This window comes from Typopeltis vanoorti, chromosome 22, assembly GCF_054136105.1.
Source record: "Typopeltis vanoorti isolate ZY-2024b chromosome 22, IOZ_Tvanoo_1.0, whole genome shotgun sequence".
Classification (NCBI taxonomy): domain Eukaryota; kingdom Metazoa; phylum Arthropoda; class Arachnida; order Uropygi; family Thelyphonidae; genus Typopeltis; species Typopeltis vanoorti.
Genome location: NC_143570.1, coordinates 40,451,627 through 40,477,918, shown reverse-complemented (window position 1 = coordinate 40,477,918; position 26,292 = coordinate 40,451,627). Strand labels below are relative to the sequence as shown.

The following is a 26,292-nucleotide window of genomic DNA, read 5'->3' as shown; positions in this document are numbered from 1 at the left end:
GGGGGAATATTCAGTTATTTGATGATGCAAAATCAGGGAGGGCAATAGTTGATAAAAGTGATGTAGATATCCTGCAAGATGATTTAAACAAATTGGCATTCTGAGCAAAGCATATCAGTTTAACCTCCCTACTGGCCAAGGTGGATGAAATATAGTGATCCCAGGTAGATGAAGTAGTCATCCCAGGTAGATGAAATAGTGAGACCAAATTGCACTTCTTACCCATGTTATTCAACAGGTGTTACAGAATCGTATCCAGATTTAGCTGGATGTCTATAGATGTCATGGCCAGTTGGGGTGTTAATGTTGCTTATACACTTTGGGATGGAATTGATGAAGGTGGGGATTTGGGAGATGCTGGACAGAGAGTTGAAGTTAAGAGAGAGAGAGAGAGGGAGTGAAAGAGAGCGAGTATTGCAAAAATGCTGGTAAAATAGGTTAATTATTATTATTATTATTATTATTATGGGCAATTCCAGGGAGTCCTTAGACTCATCGAGGGGGGGAGGGCTAAACAACATATCCACACAACTATACGACATTCTCACAGTATCTATCATACCTTGCCTTGAACTCGCTTACCGTCATAGCACCCACAACAGATTCTGGCAGCTTATTCCACTCATTTACCACTCTAAAAGTAAAGAACCCAGCTCTAACACCCTTGCTAATCACACTCTTGCCCAGCTTCCATAGGTGTCCCTTAGTTCTCCCACCACCAGTCCTGATCTCAAAAATATTCTCTGAATTAATCCTATAGAAACCCTTTATCAATTTGAATGTCTCAATCATATCTCCAATTTTCTGCCTATCAACTAATTTCTGCAACCCACAAATCTTCAACCTGTTCTCATAAGGTTCATTCCATAGACCTACTATCATCTTGGTCACTCGTCTCTGGATCCTCTCCACCTCCTCCCCATCAAGAAGGAACTTAGGTGACCAAATCTGGGCACAGTAGTTGAGATGAGGTCTTATCAAGGCTCGGTACAAAGGTACAATAACTTGCTTGTTTCTGCTCATCAAAGTATTTTTCAACAACCAAGTGAGTTGATGAGCTGATTTAGCCACTCTTGCAATGTGCCCCCTAAACTTCATCTCCCTAACCACCAACACTCCCAAGTCCCTGGCCTCATCAATCTCCCGGAGTACAGCTCCACCAATGTGGTATACTGCTGCTAATATTTTCACCCCAAAATGCATAACCTTACATTTTGCCACATTAAATTGACATCCATTCTCCTTAGCCCAGAACTCCAATCTATCCAAGTCATCCTGCAAGATTTTGACATCTTCTGCATTCACTATTGTCCTACCCAACTTTGCATCATCAGTGAACAAATGAACTGTTCCTCTTAGATCCTTCCCTATATCGTTAATGAACAAATTAAACAGTAGTTGTCCAAGAACAGAACCCTGCGGCACACCACTAGTCACAGGCCGTCTTTTGGACTCTACTCCTGAATAAACTACTCTTTGATATCTCTCCATCAACTACTCACCTATTTATCTCACCAACCCTGTATCCATTCCCATATGTTGCAGTTTACAGATCTGAATTCCATGTGGTATCCTGTCAAATGCCTTAGCCAGGTCCAGCAGTATCACTGTAAACCCATTACCCTTATCCAGTTCAGCCGTCACTGTGTTATAAAAGTTGAGCAAGTTACCGAGGCATGATCTACCCTTCACAAAGCCATGCTGTCCCCCGTACAGTATCTAATTTTCATCAATCCATTCCTGTAATTTTCCCTTGACTACTTCCTCCAAGACCTTGACAACGACTCCTGATATGCTGGTCAGTCTTGAATTTGCAACAATAGTCTTCGATCCTCCTTTATGCAGTGGAATTATTTTCCCCCTCTTTCCATGCCTTCGGGACTAAACCAGACCCGAGACTCAGATTAAACAACATGGTCAAGAGCACTGATAATTCTTTAGCCGCTTCACGTAAGATCCATGCCAGTATACCATCCAATCCCACAGATGTATTCAGATTAAGTTTCTGTAATAGACTATTCACCTCCACTTCATTCATCACAATTCCCATATAAACTAATGGTGCCTTCATTTTTTCAATGTCACCACCTGGATGATATACTCTTGCAAAGTGCTTGCTCAGTAATTCCACTATATCGACTGATTCAGTGACCTCCTTACCATCGGCATTCCTTAAAATCATTCTGCCGTGTACAGTTTTTTTTTGCTTGCAGCATATTGAAAGAACTGTTTGGGATTCTCTTTAGCTTGCATAGCTAGTTTCCTTTAATAATCCGCTTTTGCTTTTTTTACCACACTCGTTACCCTTCTGGCCTGTGCTTTATACCATTCTTGTGCCTGTAGGTCACTTTTCTCTTTAAATTCCCTCCACCATTGTTTCTTTGTTTGCAGCTCAAGCTTAAAGGTGTTATTCATCCATTTAACCCCTAATTGTTTTACTATTCGGATCCTAGGTATACAATCAGCCATAACCTCTTGCAAATGCTCCTTGACCACTTCCCATGCTCTATCGACATCCAGCCCTTGCAGTTTTACATGCCAATGCACTGATCCAAGCAATCTCCTAAGCTTGTCATACTTGCCAGCATGGTGAGAATGATCATAAGTATGCCAGCATACTTATGATCACTCTCACCAATAGGTGGCAACATGGTCATATTCATTATAGTCAAATTCTCAGATTTTATTATCAGGTCAAGCACTCTCAAGCCCGTAGTATTTTCAATTACATGCTGTCTCAGATAGTTATCCCTTAATAATCGAATAAAATCCATTTCCTTCCTCACATGTGTCCTCTCCTCTTTCCAATCAATGTTACCATAGTTGAAATCACCCATAATAATTACCCTCCTTCCACTCATTTCATCAATTTGTTTATGCATACTATCTCCACCATCTATTCCATCACCTGGTCTATAGCAGCACCCAACTGTATATTTTGTTCTGCCAGTCTCAATCTCACACCAAATAGCCTCAAATGAGCTCTTTTCACTACCCTGCAATACTACTTCCATTCTCCTTGGTTGCAGTTCATCAGCTATCATCAATAACACTCTTCCCCCATTTTATTCTCTCTGTCCCTCCTAAACACACTATAGCCTACACATTCTATCCCACTAACTATATCATCTTCCGTCAACCATGTTTCACTAATGCCAATGACCTATGGTCAGGAAGAGGCAATCAAGGCCAAAAATTCTTCCTTCTTGTTCCTAATACTCCTGGCATTAGTATACATGAAATGCAGAGGTCCCTTGTCCCACTCCTATCTTGATGCGTTATTGTAACTATCCCATTCCTATTTCTTGTCCTTAGTACTGGCTTGGGTACATTATATACATTCTTACACTCAACTGTTTCACTGATGTCTGCATATTCACCCCCCCCCTCCTTGGTAGTTATAGTTTCCCTGGTTCTGCACATCCATTTTCACTTCATTCAGCAACACTTTTCCAGTCTGTGCACACCAAATCCATTCAAATGCAGGCCATCCATCTTGATTAAATCCTTTCACCCATCAAACTCATTCCACACGTCCACAAATTCCACACCGCACCGTCTGCATAACCTGCACATAAAATCATTTGCGATTATGGCCCTTCTTCTAAACTCCTCTCTGTCGTACCGCGGCAACAGACTCACCATCCTAACTCTGTCACTCTTTTCTTTTGCTACCTTTAACAATACTTTCAAGTCCTCTCTGATAAAAAATTTATCTCCTTTCAATTTATTCGTACCCGCCACAACTATCAATTCTTTCATCCTCTGTTTTTGTGCTCTAATACTCTCACTTACATCCTTAAATTTCGCACCTGGTAAGTACGATTTAGTTAAACTCCCATCTATCACTCCTCTTAATAATGAGTCACCGTACAATACTCATTTTTTCATTTCTGAAACTCTCCTACTCTTACACCTTATTTTTCCTTTCAAACACTTGTTTATTTCCGTTAGCCAAGGCACTCTGGAAAGAGTTTTGCAGGTGCTCTAACTGCCGCTGCGCACTGTGTATCACTCCGCGCAACCTAGCGATCTCACTTCCTACAAATAATTCCTCTTTTTTTTTCATCATTTAAACCATTTTCTCTCCCTGTATAGTTGCTTTCACTCTCTCTTTGATCACCACTCTCATTGCCATCTTTTACAACATCGCAATTCCCTATCAAGCCACTATTTTCACTCATATTCTAACTTTCTTCAACCATAACTATCTCATGACCTGACACATACTTCAATTCCTCACTATGCTTACACTTTCTGCACATTCTCCCACTATCACTTTCCATCCAAACTCTAGCCTCCTTCGGGAAAGCATACATCCCACACACATCACATTGGACAAACTGACTCACATTACAGTTTTTGAACAAAGGCGTTGTATTTTTGGACGCCATTATCTTGTGTTGCATTGCCGCCATGTGCTATTCTATGAAACATTAAAATACTAAGTTAAATAAAATGGAATTCACACCAAAATAACACAGACACAAGCTATCAAAAATAAACAATACTACGTTAAAATTTAAACCAATATTCCAATTTTCACTCAAAATTATACTTAGCTTTCGGGAGCTCTCTGAAAACGCTACACCATGTAGCCCTCTAGCGACCAATTAAAGGATTACTTGGATGTTGAAATACACCTAAGTTTGAAAAAACAAATAAAGATAGAGACATTATTATTCCTTTTTATAAAGCTATGATTTGGTCCATGAGGTGGTTGATGGAAGCAGTATCAGGCTATATACACCTAAGGTTAGGAGGATATCACTTGGATTTCTTGTAGATCCGGAGTTGGTGGAGTGGTTCCAGAGATGAGGCGACCAAGGTTGGTGACAGATCTCTGGACTTCCTATGAAGATAGATTGAAAATGTGTTGGTTGTTGCAAGTTTAACTGATAGACAGAAAAGAGGATAGAAACTTATTAGATACTAAAGGGATTCTCTAAGATCGACACAAAAGAAAATTTAAGGGCTGACATAGTACTGGAAGCTGTGTAAGAGAGTGGTTATTAAGGGTGTGCAGAGTAGATTTTTTGCTTGGAGAGTGGTCAATAAATTAATTGGATTGCCAGAGGTAGCTGTGAGTGCCCCAAGAGTGGATGAATTTAAGGCAGTATGATAGACATTGTGTGAATAATGGTTAGCATCAATCTCCTGTGATGAATCTTTTGACTCCATGGAGATACCCATGTAATAATAATTATTATTATAATGAAATATCCATTAAATATCTTAACTATTATCCTCTTTTTTTTACCTATGCTTTCTGGAATTGAATTCCTGGTAATCATGCTGACAAAATTATGTTATTATTTCGAAAGCATCCTGAAATTGCACTATGTGTGAGTGTATGAAAGATAACCATCTCATCTAGTTGGGATCATGGACTTTTAGGTGAGGAAAGCATTTCACAAGTATGTTGGCAGTGCAGAATTGACTGCTAATTCAACTGCAGTAGCTCACTGTTGTGGAAACCTCATTCCAATCTGTCCCACAGTTGCTCAGCTGGATTGAGATGTAGTGAATGAGCATGTAATCATGAGGTGGTTGATGGAAGCAGTATCAGACTATACACCCAAGGTCAGGAGGATAAATCAGGTAGGATTATAATGATCAATAGCATCATTAAGCAGGAGCTGAAAATAAAATGAAAATGTTTTGTGTGTTGGGGGAGTATAAGGGAAAAAAAGGTGATTAGCAGCAGGCTGATGAATAGAATAAAGAGTGGCAAGTATGGTAAGGAAGACAAAATCTGATTATGAGAGGAAATAGTCTAGCAGGCCAGATCTCAGATATATCTTTCAGTGTGTGGTGAGGAAAAGGTAGATTAATTATGGTGGGATTACTTTGAAGAATAGAGATGATAAGGAGATGATAGAAACACAAGAAATAGTTGAGTTACTGAGATGATAACTTTGTGTGTACCATCCATGTGGAGAAATTGATATAGAGATTGGTCAGATTAGGGATAAAGACTAATGTGGGAATAGAGATAGATGAACTGGAGGTACTTAGGATATTGCAGAATCATAATTAAAATGCAGCCATAGGATTATATAGGATATCTGCTCTTGCACAAGGCTGTGCACAATATTTTTGAACAAGAAAGGGAGCAAAATAGTTTCATTGCATAAAGGTAACCTTAAAAAACAGTAGCAAATTATAGGCTGATCACTATCCCAGGAAGTGGTTAAAGTGCTGGAGAAATTTGTCAAACATAGAATTCACAGATAGGTAGATAGAAATATGGTACTTCTGTGGGGAACAGCGTGAGTTTGTGAAGGGTTGGACCTGCTTTAATGATTTACTTATTTTGTTCAATTAAGTGGCAGTTGAGATAGATAAAAGATGTAGCTATAGTGACATTGTTAGACCTTCCAAAGTCATTTGATAGGATACTGCATGGAACTCTATCACATGAATTGGAGCAAATAGATATGGTTATGAAGCTGGCATGGTTAAGGAGGTGGATGATGGACAGACAGACAGGCATCTAAAAAGTAGTATATGCTATGAGAAGGCATGTGATCAGCAGTATACCGTATGATATAGGAAATGATCTGAGAGGAAATATCCATTAATTTGTTGAAGGCACAAAACTAAATAGGAAATTGTTAATAAAGATGATCCAGAAATCCTGCAGGATAATTTATATAGACTGACAACGTAGGCAAAAAGCAAATTTTGCCATTTTAATGTGCAAAGTGTTGTGGACTTTAGGATAAACTAAATTGTTTAATGAGGATTTGTTGGGGATGATAGTGGATATTGAAGTCAAGAGGTCATTACTGCCAAAGTGGGCAAAACAGCTTATAGGATAACATGACTGTTAAAGAACATAATAATAAGTAGAGATAAGGAGGTTGTTACGTTGAATATTTCTGTAGTTCAGCAAATTTTCATTTAATTTCCAGTATCAAGACTACATTTTTCTAAACATAAATAAATTTATTAAAATAATCAATATAACCCAACAAGTTTCATAAGTCATCTGACTTACATCATCATCAGGGATGCAAGGTATATAAAAAAAATTAGAAAATATTAATAACACATAACAAATGACATGTAACAGATTAATTACTCATAACGGATGTTATGAGAACTTCAGCAAACTAGTACATATAAACAGAGTGACAAAAAAAATTGTTGCATTAACTGATGTCCAAGTGTTCAAACAATGCTAGTTGTTGCTGTCACATTCTGTGGCATAAAGCTTGTCATATAGGCTTTTTCATTTGAAGGTGAGTTAGGCGATCTCATACAGAGGTAGCGAGGTTTTTTCCTCCTGGAAACTCGCATTTTTTATCCTGCTGGTAAATCGGCCATTACAACATACACAATTTACAGACAATATATATTAGTGGTGATAGTGGTGGGTGGTGGTAGATAGTACTATGTGTTGATAGTAGTGTTGTATAGTTGGAGGATTTAAGTAAGGGAGATGATGAGTTGTAGTGTGCCCTCCCACGATGAGCCATTGGACTCCTTGGAGGTGTCGTGTAATAATAATAATATCCAGGTTCTGCAGTTAGATTTTTGATTAATGCAGACTAAATTTAATGTGGGATTAAACCTTGGTTTTTTTGTTATATGTGGGAGTAAAAATATATTGATCATGGCTGTTTCTTATAAAACAGTCATGATCAATATATGACATTTCTGTTTTTTTGCCAAACCACTTGGTGGCCTGTGTTTGTTGAGTGGAATACTAATCCTGATCTGTGCTTTCTTTTATTCTTGACATTCTTTATGTGTTCAGACCTGCTTATCTCTCTCTAGACTGTCCCACCTCACCTACACAGCAAATATCACAAGAGCAATGAATTTTGTATACTCTTGGTTTCTTTATATTTAATTGGATGTCAGAGCCTTTAAATCTTGGGAGAATCTTGTGACATCTTTCCCAAAACATTGGGAAAGAAGTCATTTTAATACTGTAATCACGAAGAAAGATTGCAACTTTGTCTGTAACATTCTTGATCTGCGGTAATATAATGGTATTTTTGAACTCTGGTTTATTTGAAGGGACTATTGGGATGTATCAAGAATTTTTTAAAATCATCTTCAATTTGTATCCATAGAGGGAGATATGCTTAAGGTAATGCAGTTCTTCATTCCTTTTTTTTTTTTCTGATGTACTGGAAATATTATAGGCACTGTCCCATAATGCTTTTATCATGACTATCTTTTGTAATGTATGATAGTGTGAAGATATTGTATCCATAATGAACAGTACAAATTAAATAGTGGCATACCAGTAGTCACAGGCCATTTCCTTTACTCATATGATAAGTATAATAAGTATTATGTGTATTAATAATACTCATTGCAGGAAGGGCCCAAATATATGGACTTCCTGTAATTACTCTTAGAGCTTTGTGAAGATGTCATATAATAATAATAATATATTGTAATGCATTAGTATTTGTAATGTAATAGATTGTAATGCATTACCAGTGGATATGGTAAATTATTATTATTATTATTATTTAGGCCTCCATGGAGTCAAAAAGAAAGGTGAATGAATTTAGGATGTGATATTGGTATATCACATTCTAAATTCAAATAAGAAAGGTGATACGAAGGCGTGCAAGAACTTAGAACTATTAGTTTAATATCTCATGCAAGCAAAATTTTATTGAAGATCATGCTAAATAGGATTCAGGCCAAAATTGAGGCAGAGATGCCCGAGGAACAAGCAGGTTTTAGGAAAGGTAAGGGCACCAGAGATCAGATCCTTTGCCTTAGACAGATCATAGAAAAATATAAAGAATTCAGACTCCCTCTGGTAATGTGTTTCTTAGACTACTCTAAAGCTTTTGACTGTGTTGAACATGTGAAACTGTGGGAAGTAATGAAAAGAATGGTTTTCCTCAACACACTATCAGGTTGATAGCCAACTTGTATAGGGAGCAAGAAGCCACAGTAAAAACAGGTGTTGGATTGACTGACTGGCTTCAAGTTGGAAAAGGAGTTAGGCGAGGATGTTTACTTTCTCCTAACTTGTTTAGTATATATGCAGAGGACATCGTGCGTGAAGCATTGGATGAGCTCAAGACAGGAATTAGGAAAGGAGGTAGATTGATCAGTAATCTGAGGTATGCTGGTGAGACTTAGAACCTAAAGAAGTCAGATAAGAAACGAATATCTGCTTTTGAGATCTGGTGTTACAGAAGGCTGTTGAGGATATCATATACTGAAAGGCGTACAAATGAATGGGTGTTAGAAAAGATCAGTAGAACTTTAAGGCTCTGTAAGGATATTGACAGAAGAAAGTTAAAATATTTTGGACACATAGAAAGGATGGAAGGTGGACTTCTCAGAACAGTAATAGAAGGTAAAGTTCCTGGAAAAAGAGGAAGAAGTTGACCATCAATGAGATGGGTGGTTGGCGTGTGTGGAGTGACTGATCTTCAGAGAGTTGAGGTCTCCAGAAAATCAAACAACAGGACTACATGGTGAGGCCTGATGTGGGACATCACTGAGCATCAGAGTGACCATACGGTATCTGTAGATGCCTAGTGAACATACATATATATATATATATATATATATATGTTCACTAGGGGGCTCTGCCTCCTGACGCCTACAGCGTGCCCCCCCCCCCGAGTTCCAGACTGGTAGGCCAGTTCTCCTTGAATTCTGGTGACTTGAATTTTGATGACTTGAAAAGGGGGTTTTCCACCCCCCCAGCACTTATGCCACTCAACCCCCCCCTGAGTTCCCCGGACTGGTAGGCCGGTTCTCCTTGAATTCTGATGACTCGAATTTTGAAAACTCGAAAGGGGTCCCCCCCCCCCGGTGCCTATGGCGCCAATCCTCCGAGTTGCAGACTAGTAGGCCAGTTCTCCTTGAATTCTGATGACTCTAATTTTGAAGACTCAACACTCAGGGTAGCCCCTGAGTTTCAAAACATTTCAAATAACTTGACAAAAAATGTGACACAACTTGTTACAAAAAAAGCTTATCATTTTATATTATAGAGTAGATATATATATATATACAGCAATCCCTCGATTAATATGCCTAATGTATTCTTTAAAACAGGCGCATGAATCGAGAACGTACTAATCAAATATAATAACCTATGGAAAAATGTATAATTTGTTCCTCAGATTTCTTTTTTGACCCTTAATTTTTTTTATAAGAGAATTAGGGTATGTCTCAGGGCCTAGTTAAAGGAAAACCATCAAGCTAAAAGACAATAAAGCATATTCAGAATATAAATTTATTATTCTGCTTCTTAACAAAGAATTGAGCTAATGTAGTTTGGTAGGCATTCTGTTTATTTTTTTCATACAACTGACAGTATAGCCCTATTGCCTCTTCTGCAAATTTTACTGGCTCTCTCTTCACCAGGGTCAGTCTCTAAGCATCGCGGCTTAAAAACTTCGATTGTACGAAAACTATTTTCAAACTGTTTCTGTGAAATGGCTTGTCAGTGATTAAATTTTCTTCATATTCTTCAGGATCTTCCCGCTGTGCATCTAAATTTAGCAGGTCGGAATCACTCAACTTCTCAGAATGAGATTTAATTAACTTAGATTCATTTGAAAAGCCTCTAAAATCATTTGCACAATTTGGAAGAATGTGCTTCCAAATGGCTCACATTTTGCTAGCAGTAATTTTATTCGCCTTTGAAATTTATAACCAGGCTGAGATTTCTCTGATTTGGCTAAAAAAGTCTTGAAAGGCATTCACTTCCAAAAAAAAGGCTGGTTTCATCGATATTAAATATTTGTTGATCACAATAGTCCCCTTCTTACACAATTTTCTTCAAAATCTCTGGATATCTCCTTATCTGCACTTGCAGCTTCGCCTGCGATTAGAACATTATGTAGGCTATTTCTCTTTTTGAAACGCTGAAATCACCCAGCACTAACGTGGAATTCTTCTTCTTTTCCATCATGGATAGCCCTTTCTTTCCAGGTTACAAAGAGACAATGCTTTTGATTTAATAAGGCCAATGTTCAGCGGGATCCATTTTTGGTTACAATCTTTGATCCATGTAAAAAGAAGTCTCTCTAATTCAATCATTATGATACTTTGATTTCGAGTGCATGCATGATGAACTTGAAGTAGCCTTTCCTTTCTCTTTGTATTCAGCAATTGATTCACCCATTTTTATGTTCTTGTCCTATCTTTGCTCTGGACTCGCCTTGTCCATTTTTCTTTATTATTTCAAGTTTTTCTTCCAATCAGATTACTTTTCGAATCATTTTAACACTTCTATTTTTTTTTCACTAATTCTTTTACTCATGATTAAAGGTTAAGAAAATAATTTAAAATAAAAAAGTAAGGAAAATAATTGCATGAGATATGATCAGCAAAATGATATGTAAAGTAAAGCAGATAACATAAATTTTGACGGTAAATTTGGAACGTAGTATACATGGAAATAGTGTAGTATGCCATTAAAAATAACTTTGTAAAATGTTTCAATCAGTAACTAAATTATTTCACCCTGGTGAGTGATTTTTTAAAATAGTTAGCCATAAAAAATGTATAGATTAAAAATTTTTAAAATCTGTAACATTTATTTTTAAGATGTATATAGGCGCACTAATTGAATTTGGGTATTGAAAAAAAATGATGCACTAATTGAAAACGCACTAATCGGGGGCGCATTAATCGATGGATTGCTGTATTGGTATATAGTGTAACATTTAGAGTAAACTCCTACATTAAGTCTTTTGACATTGTGAGGATAATGTAATAAGTTTTAGGGTAATTGTTGAAGGAAGTCCATAACATTCAGTGATAAACATACATATATAAGATACATGAAAAATAACTTCAAAAAACCTTTTTACCTTTAATTATAGAAACTGATATATTATAAATCATATGCTTCCTATAGATTGCTATTTTTGTCTTTTTCAGTCTAGTCCATCTGCTTTGACAATATTAGACCTGTTCAGCATTTGTGTAGATGTTGCCAGAGGCTGCAAATATTTGGAAGAGCTGCATTTTGTTCACAGGTAAATAAAGTGAAGACACTCAGCACTTATTAGAATTTAAATTTCTATTGTTTCTAAAGATTTTCTCACATTCTCCTTATCATTATTCTCCAGATTTATTAAATGCCCTACCAACTTTAAAACACACATCATTTCACAGCTGCTCATATCACCTTCAATACATGCCACACACTTCTGTAAGCATATCCAAGCTTCTCAGATATATTCACAAATTCACTAAACAGATTATAATGTTAATATACAATATTTTTTATATCAATCTTAGACATAAAATGTTGTAAAACCAATAGCATATCAGTACTGTTATCTTGGCAAGACGTTAAAAAAGAAAACAGGCATCTGCTGATGTATTTGTTAAACAAATGAAGGCTGGACCCTTTGGAGAAGATAGTGCAAGTGAGGCTTTTCCAAAGAACAGAAGTAGAATGAAATGGAAGATGAATGATGACCATTAGTGCTCACATTATTACAGCCTTAAAAGAAAGTAGAGAAATAGCTGTGTCCAATTCAGTGGAACATTATTCATGTAGATTTTTATAGAAGAGAGATAAAGCTGAAGCAAAACATCTGTGAAAAATTACTGGAGTGAAACAGTAAGAGAAGAGTCATTGATTGACTAGATTACCCTCTTCAAGATATCGTCAAACATTTTAATGAGGTTTTTAGTGCACCACTACATTGGCCAGTGACTGATATAGAGTGTAGTCTGGTTTGGATAGTTGAGGTGAACAGTAGTTGTTAAGGGTTACCAGTATTGTGATAGCAAAATTCTTGGATATGGCTGCGAAACATTATTTCATGAAATTAGGTAGCAAGCCATCATAAGACCAGAGGGTGGCTAAAGCCAGGCAGAAGTAGTCGAATGGTTGTATATGAGTCATTCTGTGATTCATTTTGTTCACAGACTGAAACCGATTCCAGCAGTCACAAACAACATCCTGCAGATACAGTGGAGGAAGGCCACGAGTTACATCAATAGTGGATGACAGATATCTCTGATTATCTCTTCTGAAATATGAGTGCTGCTCCCAATCAGCTATGATCTAATCTCACCTCAGCTACAGGGAACAGTGGTATATGCTTCCACTGTGCACAGAAAGCTCATGAAGGTAGTCTGTATGCTAGGTGAGCAATAGGCTGCGTTCTCTGATCCCTATGCCACAGGAGAGAACATTGGAAATGAGCCAGGCTCCATGTCAACTGGATTCAAGACTAATGGGAGATCAGTATCAAAATGAATCCAATTTGTTCTACAAAGTGATACCAGGTGTGCTTAAATCTGGAGAAAACCAGGTATATGATGTCATCCCTCTAATATCCATGAAAAGGACACTTATGGTGGATAATGTTGATTTGGCAAGGCATCTCGTATGGTGGATATACTGACTTGTATGTGCTTCCTAGCAGAACCATGAATGCTTCAACTTATAGAGGTAAGGTCCTGGACCACTATGTTAATCCGTATGTATGAAATGGTGAGAAAATTTCCTACAAGGTGATAAGGCTCATCCTCATTGAGCAAAGCTCATGGACCAATATCTTCATGAAGAGACTATCATACATATGTTCTGGTCATCCAGGTCTCCTGATCTTAATCTTATTGAGCAAGTCTGGGATGCTTCTAATTATATGTGTTGCTGCCCTCAACCATTCCCCTCCCCATAATCTTGAGGGAGCTAAGAAGGCTTTGCAGGAGCAATATTTGTTATTATCAACTAATTTTCCAGACATAATTATAAACAGTATGAAACATCATTGTGAGCACTGTATTACTCTGAGGAGTGACTACATTCTTTATTGAGGCACTTTGACAATCTTATTTTGTTTTCTTGTTTTTGAACATTGTATTCATGTACCTATTTGTTATTGAATTAAACTATTTATTAACAATTTTTGTGGGTGTTTCTTTCATGTCTCATCTTATATTGCATTTCACCAGATTGCATAAAAATTCATCATACAATTTTTGAGTTATCATGATTTTTCTCTTTGTTCGTTAATTTATGCAAGCCAGTGTAGATAGGAAGTTGAAGTTCAGCGGTCATATAGTAAAAATTGCAAATACAACTCAGAGAATAATTGCAATGCCAAAATGAACGTTGATTTGTAAGGATAAGAAAGTAATTTTGCCTTTTTACAAGGCTCTTATATGATCTTGACTGGACTACAGTGCACAGATCTGGTCTCCTCATTTCCAAGGTTATGCAGATACAGTGGAGAGAGAGAGTGTGTAAAGAAGAGTATTAAAGATGATATTAGGACTGTGAAAAGATTATAAGGAAGTTGAGAATTTGTGGACTGCAGACACTGGATGACAGGAAAACAGAGGTGATACGATAGAGACCACAAACTTTTGAAAGTTTCATAATGGATGCCAATAGATGAAATTTTTCATTTTATGGAGGGTGGAGAGAGGATGAGAGTGCATCAATGGAAGTTGAGAATTCTGTTAAGAAAGGGGTACGAGCTGGATTTTTCTCTCATAGAACAGTGTATGACTGCAATGGTTTGCCTTTGGTGTGAATGTAGATAACTTGAAGGAATTCAAGAGAAAGTATGATGTAGTGTAAGTGATGTGGCCTCCCTCAATGAGTCCCAGATTCCCTGGAGGTCTCTTGTAATAATAATTATTATTATTATTATTATTATTACGGGTATCTCCATGGAGTCAGTAGACTCATTGCGGGAGACCTAAACTAGCAAAACAATATCTGTCATATCTCTTCTTGAATTCATTTACAGATGAAGAGCTCACAACTAAGTCGGGCAATGAATTCCACTCATTCACCACCCTCCAGGCAAAAAACCTTGTTCTGACACCTTTGTTAACCACACTCTTCTTTAATTTCCAGAGATGACCTCTTGTTCTTCCATCACTATCACACAGCTGAAACATTTCCCCTGCATCAATCCTATAAAAACCTTTCAGTAATTTAAATGTTTCTATCATATCCCCTCTTCTTCGCCTATCAACCAATCTCTGCAATCCACAAGCTCTCAATCTATCAATGTAGGGGGCATTTTTTATATCACTCACCAACTTGGTCACTCTTCTCTGAACCCTCTCCACAGCCTCCTCATCTCCAAGGAATCCAGGTGACCAGACCTGAGCACAGTAATCCAAATGTGGAAGTATCAATGCCTTATAAAGGGGAATTATAACCTCTTTATCTCTGGATGTCAGTGTTCCTCAACAACCAAGTAATCCTATGTGCAATCTTGGACACCTTAGCAATGTGTCCTCTGAACTTCATCTCCCTGTCTACCAACACCCCTAAGTCTCTAGCCTCATCAATCTCTTGGAATACCTTTCCATCAATGTAGTACACAGCTGGTAATCTTTTAATCCCAAAATGCATGACTTTACACTTTTCCACATTGAACTGACATCTATTATCTTTTGCCCATTTTACCAGCTTATTTAAATCATCCTACAAATGTTCAACATCAGCTTGATTTTTTATTGCGCTACACAACTTTGCATCATCAGCAAACAACTGAATATCTCCCTTTAAGCCATTTCCTATATCATTTATATACAAATTAAACAACATTGGCCCAAGCACAGAGCCCTGAGGCACACCACTGGTCACCTGCCTCATTCTGGACTCTGCTCCTCCATACACCACCTTATGATATCTCTCCCTGAGCCATTCTCCTATCCATATCACCAATTTAATATCCATTCCCATCTGCTCCAATTTGCGTAATAGTGTTCTATGGGGTATCCTGTCAAAAGCCTTAGCAAAATCCAGAAGTACCACTGTGTAGCCTGTTCCTTTGTCCAACTCAGATGTTATTCTATTATGAATAGTTAATAGATTGCTAAGGCAGGATCTACCTTTAACAAAACCATGTTGGCCTCTATAGAGTATCATATCCTGATCCACCCATTCTTGAATTTTGTCTTTAACTAACTTTTCCAATACTTTTACCACTACTCCTGAGATGGTGATTGGTCTGTAATTAACTACCATAGTTTTAGAGCCACTCTTATGCAAAGGAACCACTTTGCCTAACTTCCACTCCCTAGGGATCATACCAGAGTTCAAACTTAAATTAAATATCCAAGTAAGAGGGGTTGACAATTCATTTGCACATTCACGAGCTGATATTCCATCTAAGCCTACAGCAAAATTTGCATTTAAATTTTGCAATATATTTAATACCTCTGATTTTTAAGCTCCAATTCTCACATTAGGTATAGAGATATCCTCACTATTGCTACAGGTATAGAGATATCCTCACTTGGTTGATAAACTTTTGAAAAGTGATCACTCAGTAACTTGACTATTGCATCTGATTTTGTCACCTCAATACCATCAGCACCCACTAAAGTTATCCTTCCGAAGTCATTCTTCCTCTTACTTGCCACATAGCGGAAGAACTCTTTGGGATTACCCTTGATCTCTTTGGCTAAGGTCTTCTCATAATCTGATTTAGCTTTTCTTACTATGCTGGTAACCTTCCTACCTTGAGCCTTGTACTGCTCATGGGTGTACTGGTCGCCTTTCTCCTTGTAAATTCTTCTTAACCTTTTCTTTTTTTGCAGATCAAGCTTGATACTACTGCTCATCCATTTAACGCCTGCCTTGTTTGACCTCCTGACCATGGGGACACAATCTGATATTGCTTTCCTCAGATACCTGCTGATTTTATCCCATGCACTGCTAACATCTTTCCCTTGCAATATGTTCTGCCATGGGATGGCTGCAAGCTCACTCTGAAGCTTGTTATAATTGCCTAACCTGTAGTTCCGTATATATCCCCTTCTTAACAGAAAAATCCACAGATTTTGCAACCTCCCAAGTCAATACCACATGATCACTTTCACCAATTGGAGGTAACGAGGACACTTTACTTATGCATATAACCTCTGAACCAATAACCAGGTCCAACACTTGCACACCACGTGTCACTTCAGTTATGTGCTGTTTCAAGTAATTATCTCATAGAAGATGTATGACCTCATTTTCCTTTTTGCTACATGATATTTCCTCCTTCCAATTTATATCACCGTAATTAAAATCCCCCATAATAATCTAAGCCTTCACTCATTGCACTAATTTGCTGATGCATGAATTCAATATCTCCCCCTGTACTTCCTGGCCTATAGCAGCATCCAACTGTATATTTGGTTGCATTGGTCACTATTTCGCACCAGACTGCCTCAAATGAACTCTCATTCACATGTCTATCATCTTGATATACTACTTTCTTTGGCTGCAACACATCAGCTATCATCAACAGTACTCCTCCCCCTGTTCTATCTTCTCTATCCTCCCTGAAAATACTGTACCCATCACATTCAATTCCAGTGACCACATCTTCTGCTGACAGCCAAGTTTCACTAATGCCTACAACTTTTGGTGAGATTGCACTGACTAATGCCAAAAATTCTTCTCTTATTTTGAATGCTTCTAGCATTGGTATACAAAAATTGCAGATTCCCTCTAGATCTTGAACCGGCTTTAGAACTGATATATAAGTCACTAACTTCCGTAGTCCCATGCCGATTTTTATCCCCTCTCTTCTGCAAGTTATTCTGCATATAAGGATCATTAAATATACGATCAGTGCTAAAGTTTCTCTCTCTTACCTCAACCTTTTCAATATTAGTTTCCCTGCCCAATAACTTCAACTTGTTCAGAAAACAATAACTTCTTCAATCGCTTATGTCTTTCCATGTTAAGATGCAGTCCATCTCTAGCATACAACTGCCTTTTTCCTTCAAATACACTCCAAACATCAACAAATTCCAAACCTCTTTTTTTTGCACATTTTTGCAATCATATCATTCATTATCATTGCTCGTCTACTTAACTCGTAATTGTCAAAACGAGGCAGCACACACTATCCTCCCATTGACACTTTTCCTCTTCACAATATCTAATAATGTTCTTAAATCTTTTCCTACCCGATTTATACTACCTCTCAGGTCATTCGTACTCACCATAACTATCATCTTGTCTGCTTCATGCCCTTTCTTTATTTGTCCCACCAGCCAAGTACTCCTCATGCATACCACTCTCCATACCCTTAATCATAGAATCACCATATATCTTACCACTCTTAACTTCATTCAAGTCCACACTCATGGACTCATTCTCTATGCTATTCAGCATGACTCTCCCAGCTTCATTACTCAATGCTCTATTACTTACCCCCCCCCACTCTCACGACATCTCATTTCTTCTAGGCCACTTGTGGCTTTATTTTGTTGACTCCCAATCACTCCCATACTATTTATTACTGCATCATTCACCAAAGACTCACCCATATGTAATCCTGTTCTAGTTACTTCAGCTAATGTAACCTCTATAGTCCTAATTTCTCTGTTTAACATGTTAAACTCAGTTTTAACTTCCAGTATCTCCTTACCGAGCACTTCCACTTCCTCATGAAGAAGATGAAGGTCATGTTTCATTTTCATAAACTCCCGCCGAAGTTCTTCCGCTACAGTCACAATGTCAGCTTCCATTCCTAAACGCTCCAGCCTATCCCGACACTTCTCACATACGTCGACATTTTCGTTCTTCTCATTTAGCCAGACCGACCACAGATCCTTCACATTTTTCGGCGCATACATGTAGCAGTTTCCGCAACGCATCCATGTAGCAGTTTCCGCAACGCATCCATTGCGAAAAATCTAATGCTGAGCCAGCCTTTCGTGTAGAAGTAGAAGTCCTGCGCCGCTGACGTGTGTTTCTTGTTGGACGCCATCTTTACACGTTGAAATAGTGAAACAAACGGCAGTGAAAACACAATATATACAACACAGTTCCAAACAATAACACCACTGAAGGACACTTGTATCTAACCGATGCACAACTGCAGCACAATTTGTGACAAAAAGCCACACTATATTTAACTTTAAAAACACGTTTTCTAGACTAGCTAAACACGACCGCCACATTTACCAAGGACACTAGCGATTATTATTGTAATAATAATAATAATAATCTTGTTATGCCTCTAATTTAAATTGAAACATGGAGCTAATGCTATTAGATTATTTTGTAAGATTTACTATTTTTATTTAATTTTTTTTAAAGCATTCCTTTGATATAATTATTTTAATGAAGCATGTATTTTTTTAATTAAAAAAATGAGATTTGATCCTTTTTTTGCCCCTGCAATTAGAGATTTGGCAGCTCGCAACTGTTTGGTTTCTAGTTCCAATAAAGCAACTAGAATAGTAAAAATAGGAGACTTTGGCCTTGCTCGTGACATATATAAAAATGATTATTATAGAAAAGAAGGAGAAGGATTACTTCCAGTTAGATGGATGGGTCCAGAATCACTTATATATGGTGTTTTCACTAGTCAGTCAGATATATGGTGAGATACTACTTCCAAATTAATTTTTTGGTTAACTGATTTGATTCTGTTGCATTTAATTATTACTTCTGATAATGTAATAATGCCAAGTATTGATTAGATAGATTACTTTGTTTATTAAAAGGATATTTTAGATATGGTATATCCTCCATGACCTTAAAATAATACTTAATAAGGGAAAACAGTAACAAATGCTTTCTGCCTCCCATTTTTCAGTTTGATGGAATGAAAGTAGCACTGAGAATGAATTAAACATTGGTGTAATAAATCTAATATTTTATCTTTGTCACAAACACATCTTCTGGGACACAATATAGGAATGATATCGTACACACATACAATACAAGAGCAAGTTTCAAGTCCTTTGAGAGGGTGCCTTTTATGGGTGCTGCTAATTCAACCTAGGTTGTTGGACTGGAGGGCTAAAAATTATAGTTTCCCATTATCCTATGGTGATTTATACAATATTTGAAGTTGGTATGGTTCTCATGATCTGCTGATGATTCTAAAAAAAAAGTAGTCTCTTCTGTTTGTACATACTGCATTGAAGCCAATTTGCAAGTACAAAGAGCTTTATGTACATCTGGAATAGAGAGTAGGAAGGGAAAGATGTTATTTAGCAAATAAGAATAACCAATGAGGTTTGGAAGAGGTGCAGAGATTATATTTCTTTCAAGTTCTATTTTTTTCTGGAGTGCACAAGATATATAAGGGATATAATCTATTTTGAGAGGGAGGAAGAAGCATGCTAGCTCTGCATTATTACAAGAGATTGCTGCCACTTGTATCAACCTCACTGCAACTAACACACTCGTTAACTTATTACATAGAGAGCTCTGCTGTATTCTAAACCCCAATGGGGTTTAGAATACAGAATGTCTGACATTTCTGAAAGTCCACATATAAGGATCAAGTTGTGCGAATGTTCAGAGAGTGTGTGAAAATGATAGTGCAAAAAAAAAGTTCAATTGACAATAAGTGGGTGATATTTTATGTGATGTTAAAAAACAGTATGCAATTAACGATAAAGTGGGCAATAATGACATTGAAAAACAGAGTGCAGTTAACAGAAAGATGGTGAGCAGGATTTATAGTGAACAAGTGTGTTTGTGACTGGCAATAAAATAATGAAAGTGAATGACAGTGAACAAAAGGACGCAAGATGTGAAAGCTGCGATGAAGATGAGGTGGGTGTACAGTGAAATGAAAAGAATTGTAGATATGCATGGAAGAGTGAAGAAGACAAAAACTGACATTAACATCTCCAATTTTGATATCATATTTAATACCATTTTCCTTCATAATGTGATCCATATAGATAATGAATAACAGAGGGGATAATGTACATCCTTATCTCACACCAGATTTAACATTAAACCATCTTCCTGTACTTCCTTCAATTAGAAAATATTAGAAAATATTAACAAAAGATCCACAAGTTGTGGTGTATGGCGATTAGATTATTAGAGTTGTGGTAAATGAGAAGATGCACAAGGTTTGTTTTCCTGGATGTTAAATGAATAGAGTAATTAAGGCATCGGATATAAGGACTAAGTGAGCAAATGAGTTGGTAGTGGTAGTAATGACTTGGCTGAAGGAAATGTAAGATTGGATATCATGAGTTTGTTGAGAAGGATAAAAGATAATAGTGTGATAGGAGAGGTAGTCAGTGTGTTGCCCAGGTATGACAGTGATGAAATGAGGCAGACCTCAAGAATTATGAATGATATGTTAGCAGAAATGTGTGAAGAGAAATGAGTGCAGTTTGTTAATGTGTGGAATGAGTTTGAAGGAAGAATTGAACACTATAAGAGTGATGGACTCATTTGAATGCTTTTGGTATCAATCATTTTAGAGACTGCTGCTTGGAGGGAGGGTAACAAGTGCAAAGAATGAATGTGAACAAGTAAGAAGTGATGTGAAAGAGCAGGAGAGTAAGGAAGGAGAAATTGAAGTAGTGCTTATGAATGAAGGAGGAGGTAGCATGAGTGTAGAGATTGAGAGAAACAGTGTGCAAGACAAACAAGGAAACAGGGAGACTCAGGGTGGACAGGGGAACACAGGCTAAGAAAGGTTGATGCTCCAAGAGGGTGTAAATGAGTGAGCAGACAAAAAAGGGAAGGGGATGTAAGGAAACAGTTGGATTTGAAGAAGGCTTTGGAATGAGTAAGGAGAAAAAAGAAATGGCTGGAGGAAAGTATGGAGAAGTCACATCTAATAAGTGGTATCAGTGAAACCTGTTATAGATCTGGGAATGAGCTGTTATGTTTGTATACAAATGTTAGAAGTATCACAAACAAGGGAAATGAAACGGTTGCATTGATTGAGGTTGTTCACCCAAAAATTGTTGGAATAAGTGAGACATGGTTGGATGAGGATGACATCCTGACAGGAATAGAGATGGAAGAATATGATGTATTTTGATTGATGATAGAAATTATAGGTATGTCTGTGCTTCGTAGAATCCATGGGTTATAAAAAAAAATTAAATATAATAATATATTGACTACTAGTTTAAATGCATGACGCACTGTAACTACACATACATAAAAAACATATCGGTGTATAAGATGCACCTGTTTATAAGATGCATTCGACTTATAGGATGCATCCTAATTTTCAGATAAATTTTAGTTACAAATGATACTTTATTCTCCTACTTTTGACATGACTTGCATTTCTTGTACTCACTCCTACTCACACAGTACTGCATTTCATACTTTCAACCAACTGAGGCAATTCTTTGGCTATCATCAACAGTATTCTCTCTTTGTCCTACACTTTTCTTCTTCATATTCTCCCAGAAAATTCTATATACTTCTATTACAATTCTTACTTGCATGTCATCTTCAGTCAACCAAGTTTAAAATATTCCAATTACTGCTTTCCTGCTGACTTAGTAAATTCTACAGACTCATTGTAGAATGTACTAAGTACTAAGTACATTGTAGAATGTACTAAGTCTGTAGAATTTACTACAGACTTAGTAGATTCTACTGCCCCTTATTTCTGATGCACCTTGCATTAGTATAAAACACAACAAATCTCATTGACAGTCACATAAGTCATGCTCTTACCATTACTGACTTGCCTCTACCTCACTAGTCCACAACATTACAACCTTCTCTAGGCATGACTGTATCCCATACTTCAGGTATGACTAATCCCACTTGGTTTGGGCTAGCCCTACTTTGGCCATTTCTCATCAGTCTAGTTGCTGCATACTCTATACAGCATCCCCCCCCCCTCTTTCTCTCGCTCTCTTTCTCACCATCTACACAGAGTAATCTCATTTCCTTGTTCTTTATTCTCATTCACCCCCCCCCAACTCATCATCATCATCATCATCATCAAATTCCTGCCATGTACCCTCAAGGGGTGTACAGGATATGATAGTACTACATGAAAAAAATTACATCATTACTAACTTCCTATCTACAATTTTCCTCCAAATCAGTCTGTTACTTGTGAAGACTCCAACATTATCAGATCGTCTAAGGCACTTTGTACCGTATCAATCCACCTATATCTTGGTATTCCTCTGGGTCGTTTTGCTGCCAACCTGGCAGAGAACACTTGTTTTGCTAATCTTTCTTCGCCCATTCTGTTTAAGTGACCATACCACCTGAGATTAGCTCTGTAACGCATTTCTAGATGCTGACAATGTCAAGTTCTTTCCTAATATCCTCGTTTTTAATATGATATTGCCATTGATGTCATCTGTTCATGCCTATTATCTTTCTCAGGATTCTCATATCTGCGGTCTCTAGGCTTTGGTCAAGTGTTTTACTTCTGACCCAGCTCTCAGATCCATAAGTTAAAACTGGTTTGAACACTGTCTTGTATACAGCTAATTTAGTGTTTCGACTAATTTCTCTCTTATTCCATATGAATTTATTCAATTGACTTCCCACCATACCAGCTTTGCTGATTCTGTTGTCTATTTCTATATTTAATTTACCATCTTCAGTAAAAATCGTGCCTAAGTAGCTGAAATGTTTTACTTTCCACAGGTTCTCCATTCAAAACACAGTTGACATTTTCAATGATTCTGCCTATTTTCATTGTCTTTGTCTTTTTATTGCTGATCTTCATACCATATCTATTACAACAGCTATTCAATTTAGTCAGAGAATCTTGCAAACTTGTAGTGGATTTATTTAGAAGTATAACATCATCCGCATAAAGCAAAGTGCTGACATTAACATCTCCAATTTTGATATCATGTTTAATACCACTTTCCTTCATAATGTGATCCATATAGATAATGAATAACAGAGGGGATAATGTACATCCTTGTCTCACACCAGATTTAAAATTAAACCATCTTCCTGTACTTCCTTCAATTCTAACTGCTGACTTACAACTCAAATAAAGACTAAGTATTGCTTGATATAATGCCCCATTGACACCATATAACTGTAGCGTATTGAATAGCTTCTCTCTTGGCACCTTGTCATATGCCTTTTCCAAATCGACAAAACTTAAATACAGATCTTTGTTATATTCCCATTCTTTCTCGACTATTGGTCGTAAAGTGAAGATCTGATCCTGACAGCCTCTATTTGGCCTGAATCCAGCTTGTTCTTCAACAAGCTTTTCTTCCACAATTCTTCTCGACTGTTTCTCAAGTATACTTGCATAGATCTTGCCAGGAACACTCAGTAGGGAAATACTTCTGTAATTCTCACATTCAGTTTTATTTCCCTTTTTATATATGGGTACTATGAAAGCTCTACTCCAATCATCGGGGAAATTCGTCCCTCTGTCCAGGCTTTCTGAACTATGCAGTGCTCTCACTGTAAGACGCTTATACCACCATACTTCAGCATTTCTGGTCGAATATCATCTACTCCTGCTGCCTTTCCACATTTCAAGCCTTTGATGGCTTTTTCTACTTCAAGCATGGATATGTATTCCTGACTGCATGCCTGGTCAGTGTTTTTTACCACTGTGCTGTCATCACTGCTTGTTTCATTTAGCAGTTTTTCAAAGTAATTACTCCATACTTCAAGGATATCTTTTTCTCCTGTTTTCATGTCACTTTTATCATCTCTAACTCCTTTCACAGCACTCTTTCCTCCATTCCTAAGCTTCTTCAACAACCTCCAGAATATTTTGCCACCTTCTTGATATTTATTTTTTATATTCTTGCCAAAGTCCTCCCATGACTTTTGTTTAGCTAAGTTTTACACAGTGTTTAGCATTCTTGCATTTGTCTCTGTATTCTCTAAGAGCACAAGCTGAATTATTTGCCAGGAACTTTTGATATGCTTTCTTCTTTTCCTTCACTATCTCTTTAACTTCCTGTGTCCACCAGGGAGTTCTGATTTTTTTTTATCCTTGCAAACAACCTCACCACATGCCTCTCTGGCAGAATCAATCAATGTTTTCTTCAGATTTTGCCACTGAATCTCAAAGGTTTGATTCCTGTTCTCAAACTCTTTCATTTTTTCTTCAATAATATTTGTGTATTTTAGTCTACAGTTCACATCTGAGAGCTGCTCAACTTTTATTTGCTTTAAAATTTTCTTACATGTTATTCTTTTCAATATGAAATTCAATTTTATCCTGCTCGACTAAATAGTGATCACTTCCAATTTCAAATCCTCTGTACGCTCTGGTGTCCTGCACCAGGGAGAAATGAAGGTAATCATTTTTTTCTTGACATAATCACTTTCTCTCTCTCTCTCTCTCTCTCTCTCTCTCTCTCTCTCTCAACCTGGTTTCTAGTTCCACAACATGTTTATCATGCTTCTCAATCTCTTTCAATGACTCATATCTGCACTCAGTTTATCTTATCTCAGTGTATTTTCTCTCCTCTCAGATATATGATTATCATGCATGCACCTCCAAGGAGTCAAAGGACCGATTGAGAGACCCATTTACACACATATTTAAATACCTATCATATCTCTCCTTGAAATACATTTACCAAAGACACATTCAAAACATCTAATGGTTTTGAATTTGTTTGTTGTATGTTTCTATCATATCTCCTCTCCTCCATCTATTCCTCAACCAAGTGAAAGAATACCCCAGTGTCAACCCTGTAACCACCTCTCAACAGTTTAAAAGTCTCAATCATATCACCTCTCCTTCTATCCACCAAACTCTGCATTCCCTCAGCCGATCCTCATAACTCACATTGTACAGTTCTGAAACTGTCTTTGTTATCTGCCTTTGTACCCTTTCCACAGTTAATTTATCCCCTTCAAATCCTGGGGACCAAATCTGAGAGTCTAAGTGTGGTCTGATCAGGGTCTTGTACAACGGAATGATAACTCTTTTATCTCTGCAGGTCAGCATCCTTCTCATAATTGCAGCAATCCTCTGTGTTACCTTCACCACCTTTGCAATATGTCCCCTGAATTTCAGGTTTCTATCAATCATCAACCGCAGTTCTCTTGTCTCCCCTACTTCCTCCAATAGAGTATGCAGTGTCCCATTAATGTGTCCCAAACCTCAAGACCTTACATTTTGCTGCATTAAACTGACACCCCCATTATTTGCCCATCTGTCTAGCTTATTTAAATCTTCCTGCTGGACTACCACATCTGCACTATTACTTATAACTCTTCCCAGCTTCACATCATCTGCAAACAACTGAATATCCCCCCCTGCAATCCATTGTCATTGTCATTGATGTAAAGGTTAAACAATATAGGTCCCAGTACTGAGCCTGTGGGACCCCACTTGTAACCCTCTGCCTCCTGGAAACTGCTCCACCATACGCAACTCTCTGATACCTATCAGACAGCCAATCCTGAATCCACTTGACCAACCTGACATCCAAACCCATGTGCTGCAACTTAAATATCAGCTTATCATGTGGAACCCTGTCAAATGCCTTCGCTAAATCCAAGAAAATGGCAGTATATGCCTTTCCCTCATCTACTGCTCTTGTAACTTTATTATAAAAGGCTAAAACATATTACTAAAACAAGAGTGCCCCTCCACAAAT

General features: G+C 37.4%; 1 protein-coding gene across 1 annotated transcript in view; it reads left to right on the top strand.

The window, feature by feature from the left end:
- LOC150094345 (proto-oncogene tyrosine-protein kinase ROS-like) overlaps positions 1-26,292 on the top strand; it is a 719,271-nt gene that overhangs the window by 626,485 nt on the left and 66,494 nt on the right. Inside the window, exons 39-40 of the mRNA XM_090412445.1 lie at positions 11,890-11,987; positions 19,131-19,328. Coding sequence (XP_090268571.1) covers positions 11,890-11,987; positions 19,131-19,328 — 296 coding nt within the window. The remainder of the gene's footprint in view (positions 1-11,889; positions 11,988-19,130; positions 19,329-26,292) is intronic.